Genomic DNA, 10928 nt, shown 5'->3' on the forward strand with positions numbered 1-10928 from the left:
TTAACCTATAAGAACTCAAGACTGCTATTATCAGTATTTATTACACTGGATCAAATGACGGTGAAGTTTTCCTCATAAGGAGCATTACAGCATCTTTACAGTTATCGTGTTAATTTGAAGGCCCCAATTTTTGCACTTCTCTTTGCAGCTTTGTTAGAAGCAGCGTAATATGGCTGCTTTTCAACCTGACTGCACTATGACCTAGCACTGCTAGCAGAGGGTGAGCAATGCTAGCTCCGAGCACAGTTTGCTGCTAGCTTGTGTACATGATGGAGCCATTAGCTGGTTATGAGTCAAGTATCTTTGTAGGACAATTTGGCTGGCATAAAACATCCATCTGTAAAAAGATGGATGTTGCTTCTGGGTCTGGAAAGTGCAGAAAGTGCAGAAGCTAGCCTGCTGAGTGTTAGCCTGCTGCTAACTTGATCTGTGGCCTCAGTGTACACTTTTCTGGCGGGTTCATGGTCTTACTTGCCATTCTCAAGTTTTGCTCAATCATTTTGTAAATCACAGTCCCCATTAGAGTCAAAGGTGATAGTAAAATGGGGTATGCTTTATGAATGATAAGTTCAGACTGTATAATAATACGGTTGCCTATTTTCTGAGTCAGAGCTAAGCCTAGTTTTTTTTTAACCTTTTTCAGATTACTCAGATCATTTTGGGCAGCCAAAATGCTCAGCTCAAGGTTTCAAAACACGATTGGGGAATGATGTGGTGGTCTGTCTTTTGTATACAGCCTATGTACACTGGTCACATGCCCATTTAAATTTCAAAAATCAGTCCATTCACATGAATCTAGGTCAGACTTTGTCCCTACTATTCATATCATGAACATAACAAAAGTGACCTCAGTTGGATTTTAATGGAATATCAGCAAGCTCTTGTTTATCTTACCTCCTCAGCTAAGTTTCACTCCATGATTTTCCCCCCCTGCAGTGGCTCTGTGGGACACTGTGGGAAGTGTCCACAGACTGAGGGACTGGTGGTCTAAAACTGGTAGTAGATGAGTGGTTTATCTGTTCTTTCTGTGTTTACCTGTTGATGAACTGGTGACCTATGCAGGGTGTAGGACACCTCTCGCCCTAGAATAGAGTCCAGGCTTATTCAGGAATCTGATTTTTAAAAGAAGTTGAAGATATTTTATGTGTGTATGTGATATTTTATTTTAATACTGGCTCCTAAATCCCTGGCTGGGAAGGAAAATTGAAACGTAATTAGTGCAAATTGTACACAGCTTGATAACCTGTTAAATTATATCACATATGCAGTTGAATATGTTTATTGTTTTTTGTTATTGGAGGCTTTCTGATTAACGTTGTGCTGTTTTGCATTGTGATGGTTTTCAAACATAAGAGTGAAGCTTACACACATTGTATTCACTGTTAACTGTTTCCTACAGAGAGATCCCCGCCTATAGCATTTAATGATGCTGTGAAGCTTCTGTATTTAAAGACTCCTGGGAGTCTTTAAACTCCAAAATTACTCCACTTCTCTACATTCTCTACAGTGGGAAACTGAGCCAAACTGCATTTTAACAAGCCTCGTAAGAAACCCCAGAACAATAGCAATCAAATGCAATTAAAAGCCTGATTAGTTTAGTATTTTGCCAATTCCCAGAAATGCCGTGCGCCTCTCAGAAAAAAAGCCATTTTTGTCAAGGGGATCAAATGCAAAACAGACTGTACAGGGTGCTTTAAATTACCGTGTTTGATTGAGGAAAGACTTTGATTGAGAAAATTGCATACGTGTGTACTTAATGAAGCCCACGGTCGTCTATTCTCCCTCCCTCACTCCCCATCACTCTTCTTCCCCGCCACCTTCCTGACTTGATTGCTGCTTATCTAGGTCATCTCAGTGTGTTTTAATCACTGCTGGGTTGAGCTAGACCCAGTTAGGTGATGAAGCCCACTTTTTCTTTTCATCAAGGTGGGAAACTTGGTTTATTTCTAGCGCAACATCATTGTTTGTGCTGAGCTCCATCTGGGATGACATCCAGTTTTATCAATAATTCAACATCCATGGCCTAGATTGTTTTTTTGCCTTTGATACTTTCAGATGCTTTACAGGAGATACACGAGCCGATTCTGTTTTGAGCCCTTTATGAATATGTGCTTCAGTCCACATGACAGGATTGACCTCTATCACTGCTGATTTCCCATGTGTGACTCCATGCAAGAACAAGTCACATCTATGAATGGATGTGTGCTTTTGCTGTTCTGCTGTTCTGCTTACAGTAGTGCTGTTCTCCAATAAAATAATTAATTTATGGCAACTTATTTAGGGCTACATACTGAACTTATATAGACAGAAAAAAGTATTGATCCAATACTAATACCAACATGGGTATCATTATTATCGATATTTGGATTGATCTGTCCACCTCTAGTTTACAGCTGTTACACACATATCCTCTTTGTTCTTCCTGAGGTCACACTGCTCTCAGTTTTTAGACGTGCTTCAGATTTCTCTCGGCAGGCACACTGTCTTCACGCATCCTAATTTTTCATTTGATTGCGAAAGATAAGCTAAAAAAGAAGACCGAGGATGTGTCTCCAAACCACCAATTAAAACTGCACAATAAGGCATGAGACACTGGATACAAAATTACTGCTGCGCGACGCTGCGCTGGAGGCGAGGGGCCTGAGGGGCCCGAGAGCCTGGGGGACGGGTGCCCGGGGTTCCAGGGTGAGGTGTGCGCGGAGGGCGAGAAGCCCCAGGACTGGCTGTACGAGTCGTACTACCGAATGAGCCAGCAGCACCCGCTGATCGTGTTCCTGCTGCTGATCGTCATGGGAACCTGCCTCGCACTGCTGGCGGTGTTCTTTGCTTCGGGACTGGTGAGAGTGTGTGTGCATGTGTCCGTGAGTGTGTGTGTTAACAGGCTGTCTATGTGTGTGTCCTGGGGGAAGTGTTTTGACAGGATTTTAGAGGTGTGGTGAATAATCCACACAGCAGTCCGAGGTTAGTTTGAGTCTAAAAATAAACGCTTACAGAGCGAAAATGTTGTCATTGTTGTGTTTGAACAATAGACACACGAGCACGTGCTCTGTGTTATCAGCACAAATTCCTGCTTTTGAGGGTTTTTTAGTCACCACAAGGACAGATTGCTTATTAACGGAGTAATTTCAGCCTTTAGCCTTCTTTTTAATAATGAAATGAGAAGATCCATACCACTCTTGCACACTTGCCGCTTATTATTTCTGCCATGTGGGAAAATGTTTCTCATGTCAAGTGAAAGACTGTTTCAATCAGCCATGGTGGCGATATGAGTCATTTAGTAAAAATATACTGAATATATATTTCATATTATTGTGTTCAGAGAAACAAGCGGCAGCAGCAGAGGGTCAACGAAAAAGAGACAGGACAGACCGGAGGGTCCTCCCTGTCTGAGTAAAGTTGCGTAGAGCAGAGTTAGTTTTATTTCAGCATTTCCCTTTTGTTTCTCTCTCTCTTTTTTGCATTAGTGTGTTATTTCGATGGTAGGGTGGGTCCTGTGTTTGAATCCACCAGCTGAGCGGGAATTTTGTGTGTGGAGTGTATGTTCTTCCCGAGCGGAAAGGGCTCTCTCCAGGTAACCAAGCATCCTCCAAAGGTCTAGAGACATTCTTGTTAGGTTATCTGGCTATTCTAAGTTAGAAGTAACTATGGATGGCTGTTTCTGTGTGTTAGCCTTGCAGCAGACCGGTGAAGTGTGTGGGGTTTGCCACACTTTTAGCCCCATGAGAGCTCACAGCAGCCCCACTGTCAGTCTGAAGTGGATGAGCAGAAGAAGATTAATGGATGATTAGATTTTTTTTTGCCTTTATTAGACATGACAGTACAGAGTAGACGGATAGATCCAAGTATCGATAGTATCAATACCAATGTTGATATTGGATCAATACTTGATGATGATGATGACTCGTCTCATAAATCATGACAAACCGCTCTTCCCCTAGTAATGGTATCTGCATTACACAATACTGTAATTACTTAGTATTCGATCGATAACAGATAAGGTCAGTATCACACAGCATGAGGAAATCAGGAAACTGTTTTGAGACAGACTCGCACTCGGGCTCATTCAGTACCCCTCTCAAAGTGTGTCACCTGCTCAACCAGCGAGGTGCCCTTCCAGACCCAGTTTTGCTGCTGACTTCTTCACGTTTTCTTTCAAAATCTTCACACATCTTTCTTCCTTCATGATTCCTTCCACAGGTCCAGACGCATTGAAGCGTCCGCACAGCAAAATACTTCCACCACCGTGTTTCACTGAGGCTACGGAGTTCTTTAGGTTATACACCTTCTTTACGCAAATATAAGCAGCATCTCTGTGGCTAAATAGTTCTATTTTCATCTCATCTGACCAAAGGACGCACTTCCAGTGTATTCCACTGTCGCATAATCTTTCTCCAGGTTGTATTTAGCTCACTTCAGTCTGGCTTGAAGGCGTTTCTTCTGCAGAAGTGAAGTTTTTCTTGTTCTGCAGCCTCGCAGTCCATTCCCGTCTTCTTTGAGATTACAATTCCCAACTTGGTTAAGTTGTTCACTCGTGTCTTGCCAGTTGTTCTGGGTTTTTAGGCAAATCTCTCACTAGTTTTGAGTCTTTGAAATCCTTCACTTCCTGCCTCTGCCAGGTTTGTCGTCGTGGCTTTCTTTGAATTTCTTGATGTTACAGTTGGATATCCAGCTCCTGCTTTGTCAGCATCAATTATTGTTTTTCTCAAGTCCAAACTGATTTCTTTTGTTTTTAGCATGATGCTTTCACAAGTGACAGCTCAGACCCTTACTAAAGTATTTATACTGTTTGTTAATTGGAAGATAACAGTTTCTTTTCAATTTATTTTACAAGTTTTCACAATTACAAAGTTAAAGCACATCAAAGCACAGCAGTGCTTTGTGCTATGGGTCAATAAAAAGATCAGATTTTCAGAGGGGGTAAAGATAGTAAAAACAACTGGTAGTTTTTGTTTTTTCTTAAATAATTCTGTTGTTGTGTGCAAACAGAAATATTTTATCATGACTCTTGGTTTATATGCACATAAGCTGACATCGTTATTTCAAACTTTAACCATGTTTAATATGGTCACCTACCACTGTAACAGTACATATACATATAGGGGAAAAACGTAGGAAACACATAAAAGGTCCCATTTAGGTGTGAAATTCATAGAATTTTAACATAAATTCAACTGAAAAATCAAATGTAGCTTGAGCTAAAGCTGCCACAAAAAAACACATCGGTCCTGTTCTTCCTCTCCTCGCCCCCAACCGATTGTGGCTGAGCCTGGTTCTGCTGGAGGTTTCTTCCTGTTAAAAGGGAGTTGTGCTCACAGGGGCTCATTTGATTGTTGGGCTTTTCTCTACATTACTGTAGAGTCTTTACCTTATAATACAAAGCACCTTAAACAGACTGTTGTTGTGACTTGGCGCTGTATAAATAAAACTGCTGTATTTATAGAACACGACACATCATTTCATCTTAATTATCTTGATATCATAATTGTTGAAATCAGAATGAAAATGCTATCACATTCCAAGTTCTAAGTCATTTATAATAAGAATAAAGAGTACCGTGGACTTTGGATTTCATTATGTTTCTCATTATCAAGAATCAGAAAGAAGCTTTATTCTCGGGATCATCGAAGAGCGCTGTGATCAGAAGAAGAGTTTTAGTTTTGGCATGAAACTGAATGAGACTGAGGTGGGGAGATGGGGAGCTGTGTGTGTGTGTGTGTGTGTGTGTGTGTGTGTGTGTGTGTGTGTGTGTGTGTGTGTGTGTGTGTGTGTGTGTGTGTGTGTGTGTGTGTGTGTGTGTATGATTACGTGTGGCAGCATAAGAGGCCGTGAAGCGGCACTTTAAATCTCAACGCCGGGTTTGCAGAGCGGATCAAGAGCACGATGACAGTTTAGTTCGCGGCTGCGTGGGTGTTGGTGCTTTTGTCAAGTGAAAAGTGTTGTTTTGGCCACAAACACTCAACCATAAACACAAGCTATTGTTTCGCCAGCGCTGCCTTTGTGTTTCATGGAATAGCCGTACAAAAGCAAGCCCACTCATTGCTATTGCTGTTGTTGTTTGATAAAGATTGTTTTGCTCTCATATGCCCAGGACGGTCTTTAGACATTTGTTTTGCTCTCTAAGTAGCACCTCGACTCAATAATTGTGGGGGTCATTCTCAGTAGCACCTCCACCTTTATTGATGCCTTCTATTTAAAACAAATCAATAGAATTTATTGCCCTCCCCGCTGGTCGATCTAATCCTCCAAGTTTCCTTTCCTTCTTAGGCTCTGTGCTTCACTGGTTAAATTACAATCCCGCAGGTAATTTCCCATCATTCTCAATGCAAATTGAAATCATTCATTTCTTTCCCCCCAAGTTTGCTCCTATTAAATAACGTCCAAGCCTGTCTATAGTGATGAAGCGGTTGCTCAGCGAGGCATGTGTATTTATTACTGCTGGACCAAGAAGAATGGCAGGAATAAATAGAGGCTGGGTCTGAAGCTAGGAGGCTGGGCAGCAGAGAGAGGGGAGGATGTTGTTGTAAGTGCCGAGGCTTTATCAGTGAGCCGACAGAAACCCAACCAAAGCAGCGTTAATGCTCCCAAAATTGCTGCCCACTTTTATCTGTCGCCACACATCATGGCTGGAGTGGCTCAAAGTGCTGTTTTAAGAAGCCGGCCCCTCCACCCAGTTTGCGCAGTACGTGTGTGTGTGCTGGTATGTGCATATCAGCGATTGTGCTGTTTAGGTGTGTTTGTCTGAGGAAGTCTTTTTTAATTTCTGTCCGAGTAATTTTGAGAGGAAAATCATTCTTGTTCTTTCTGCCTTGAGGTTGTATTTTCTGTGGTGTGTGTCCTCCGTGTTAACCTAAGGGCATTCAAAACATAATTTGACAGTTTAATCAAAATCAATATTCCGTCTGATTATAGAAGATTGGTAATCTGTGAACTGTAACCGCTCTCATTGCTGCCTTGGTGCTCATCACTGATTCCAGCACTGTTTCTGCCGGCTCGTGAGCAGTCTGTTGATATTTTAAGTAAAGCAACAACACAGATTTAGTTTCCTTCTCGTTGACAGTTTGATCGATGGGAGGCAGTGAGGGAAGGGTGTTTTTGTAATGATGGATCACCAGCTGTTACTGGGAGAGAAGTAAGGTGACCGAGTGGGATGAAATAGATGTTGTGACGTCACTGACTAGGTGTGGTTGGAGCTACACAGGGTAAAAATAATCCACTAGACACAGAGACCTCAAGCAACAATGCTGCGAAAAATTGACCTTTTCTAAACTATATTGAATTGCTTGTATATTCTTGATTAAAGTGCCTTAAAAAAGATATAATCACAGTTAGATATAATTACACAGTCATGGTAAAAAAAAAAAAAAAAAGAAAAAAAAGGAAAACATGCCCCCCAGTTCTAAGGTTTTAAGTACCAAGACATCATAAAAACAATCTGGTCTTCAAATTAGGGAAATTAGATCTCCCAACAAAGTGAGTTCACATAAACTTAAAATAAATCCATTTGGTTTGTAGAAGCCACCATGTTCCCAGGCTATCTTGAATACAGTGACCGAGATAGATATCGCCATTCTGACTAATCATGTTTTACGTGTGTGGTTAGAGACCAGCTAAGTATGTAGTATGCCAAAGGTGGAAGAGAAGAGAACTCATAGGCAATTGCATGGTGTTGTGTGTGCGCTATCAGACGCTGATCATACCTACCCTTTATCTTCTCCTTTATCTTACCTTCACCAAAGAAGCAAAGACAAGAAGGAAAGAGACAATGTGCCCAACATCTGGATAAAATATCACCTTCTTCCTCCTCACTTTAAGCTGAATCTCCTGAGCTGAAGTCAGGGCTCTAATACACGAAAATATGCTTATTTATTTCAGATATTTCCGCAGTTACTTCTTGTCAGCAGATTAGACATGGAGGTCTTAGATGTGAGAAGACCCTCCCATCTTGCAGCAGCTGGTGGCAAACTGGCTATACAACAAGAACAGCTGGTTATAAGCTAATATTATACCAGCTAATGTTAGGCTCAAGTATTCTAAAAATCACACTTTCCCTCTGATAAAGTTTGATTACATTCTCACATCGTATTAGAGTTTGTTGAGTGTCTGAGTCTAACAATGTTAGATCTGCAGTGGATAACAATAGCCAACACTAGCTAACAGTAGCTAACAGAGGCTAACAATATCTAACGGTGCGTTCACACCGAACGTGATAGACGCGACCAGAGCGTCAGGTTTACATGTAAAGTCAATGGAGGAGCGCGATGAAGCGCGACTGAGGATCCCGCGAAAATTCAGAAGCAGATTTGCGTCACAAAAATGTGAAATCACGAAAATGCACCAGTTGCGCGACTGACGCGTTTGAAGCACGAATAAAAATATGCACGGCAGTTTGTGTGGTGCATTTTGCGCATTCGCGCGTATCGCGTCTACCACTCAAGTTGGAAAAATCGGAACTCAGCGTCAAGTCGCGCTGCGACAACCAATCAGGAGCCTGGTTACATGATGCTCTGGCCTAGTTCAAATGGGCAGGTCCAGCCAAAGCCCTTCATTCTTTGGCACCTCAAACTGGATGAGGGAAAGACGGTGGTACCGCTGAAAGCGGCCGTCATCCAGACGCAGCTCCTGGAGCAAGTGGTGAAACTCACCAAACTGCTCACGCTTCTGGAGGACCTGATGGACCCAGGTACGGCGAGGACGTCCTTTACGCCGCTGCTCTGCTCTCCACAGTAAATAGAGAAAGGAGACTCTCTCTTCAAACGCTAGATCAACAGCTGCCATCTTGCAAACATACCATCTGGCACTACTTCCTCCCACATGTCCACTTCACGCGCGTGAAAATTGCAAATTGGTCGCGCGTTGAGGTGCGAATGTGCACGTGACCAGCTAGGGGCGTCTGGTGCTTTTTGGTCGCGTCTATCGCGTTCGGTGTGAACGCACCGTAAGAGAGGGTAGCAGTAGCTAACAGAGGCTAACCACAGCTAATAGAAGGACAAAAAAAGAAAAAGAGCGATACTGATAGAAAAGTTCAGGATATCCCCAACAGCTAGGATTATGCACTTGAATTGGAAGGAAACAAAATTCAGTTGACTAGGATATGCAGTCTCCTGATATCTAGTGGTGAAATTTTTGATGCTGTACCCTTAACAAAAAAGTCAAAATGCACAAGCACTGTGTAAAAACCAACTAAACTATTAATGCTTGAGTGTGGGAAATATTCAAGACAGCTGCTATTATTCCTAGGAGAAGACAAAAGTGAGTGAATTCCCATAGACTTCCTCATCTAACTCGAGTTACTGACTGACTGAACCTCTCCCCTGTGTTGTAGTGTTTGGCCCCTTTTTTCTGTCTTATTAGTGGAATTCTCTGATGCGACCTGCCATGTAGCACAGATCATCCAGAAGGCTATTAGGCTATTACTAAGCACTGATTAGCAAGTATGTGTGTCTGTGTGTTGTTTATGGATGTAGGTTGTTGGTGTTAGCTGACAGTGCTCCATCTTCAACTCTTGTTACTTCTGTCTCAAAATGACATCCACCGACATGTCTCCCTCGTGATTGTGATAAATAAAGGAGTAATTCAGTTTGAGATACGATCTAGTCCTCATTAGCCCCTTGAGCCTTTAAACTAACATTAAATTTATCAGATTTCTTTGAAAGTCATAGTTCATCCATTTCCAGAGTTAAAGCAGAAATGAGACCAAGATTACCATTTCTTCATGGCTCATCTTTAAATAAGTGATCTTTTTTTACTCAGCTGCTGGGCCTCTTGAATCTGCAGAAGCATTTCAAACTGGTTTGATCCACTGAGCAGCACCATCTCCCTGCTGTGGGCATCAGGCTTCTTTTTACTCTGCTGGCAAAATGACCATTTCTTCACTCGCCTCCGATGAATTCCTTCACCATGGTGCTGTGATGAACGGATGTAAGATCACACAGTTGAAGTAACGCAATCTCTCAAGATGAAATGAAAACAGTCATGACAGTTAAACACAACAAAAGCTGCTAAAGCGCCCATAAAACATCATTGCAGTGAGTTAGTGTCCTTTTCGTGATGGTAGGTCCTCCATTAAAGTGACTGTGACTTCACTCCAAACTAGCTTTAATAACGTGAACCATAAACTTTTAGGTTCAGCACTGGATGTTCTGCAACCTTTGACCTGTTTGTGGAGAGCGCGTTAACATTTCTCTGTGCCGCAGATGGGCCTTCAAGGGAAAGGGTTGTTGATTATTGATGAATTTCATTACCAGGCTGAGAGCAAATTGAAGGAATATGCCACCAGTGCTGCTTCATCAGACAGTATAAATATTCAGCAGGCACAAGCACGTGGAAAGAACATACGCTGCCGCGATCGCAACACACCCTCTCTGGCCCCCATTTCTCCTCAGTTTCTTTATTTGGTGCGTTTTTGTCATTTTGCTGCTGAATAATTAGATTTTTGAATCTTTGCGTCTCTTTCTGCCACTGTTATGTCTCCCCATACCCCTCCCCAGCCTTTTTTCCCCTCCCAGTATAATAGCTGGATGAGACAGACTGGGTTAAAAAAGGAAATTATTGTTCTGGGTGACAATGCTGCACAATATAGCAGGCAGACACACCCCACTCCCTCTGTGCTATGTCAAGGGAAAACGCTTTAACCAGTTTCAAAGGGGTTTTAACAGGATTAGATGGCCTACGATCAGAAATGTGCAAAGTGCAGATGCTTCTTTCTGTCGATGTGAACAGCTGCTTCACTCCAAATGCGCATGTAGCGAGAAAGCAGGTCCCTCCCTTTTCTTTCTCTGTATGTCTCTGACTTGTGTGTGCATGTGTGTTTTGTGTGTGTTTCTAACGCTAAAAGAACCTCTGCTGTTGTAAGAGTTTGCAGTCTTGCTTACGTTCTCATTAGGATTCAATCTGTGCTCCGGGCTGACTGTATAGCTGCCGTGGCGTCA

General features: G+C 42.3%; 1 protein-coding gene across 1 annotated transcript in view; it reads left to right on the plus strand.

The window, feature by feature from the left end:
- The first annotated feature begins 2339 nt into the window (after positions 1–2339).
- The window catches only part of adcy2b (adenylate cyclase 2b (brain)), a 77482-nt gene continuing 68893 nt past the window's right edge, over positions 2340–10928 (plus strand). The window contains exons 1-2 of the mRNA XM_040020166.1: positions 2340–2343; positions 2590–2837. Coding sequence (XP_039876100.1) covers positions 2340–2343; positions 2590–2837 — 252 coding nt within the window. The remainder of the gene's footprint in view (positions 2344–2589; positions 2838–10928) is intronic.

The sequence above is a fragment of the Simochromis diagramma genome, unplaced genomic scaffold (assembly GCF_900408965.1).
Source record: "Simochromis diagramma unplaced genomic scaffold, fSimDia1.1 OVJJ01000753.1, whole genome shotgun sequence".
Classification (NCBI taxonomy): Eukaryota; Metazoa; Chordata; class Actinopteri; order Cichliformes; family Cichlidae; genus Simochromis; species Simochromis diagramma.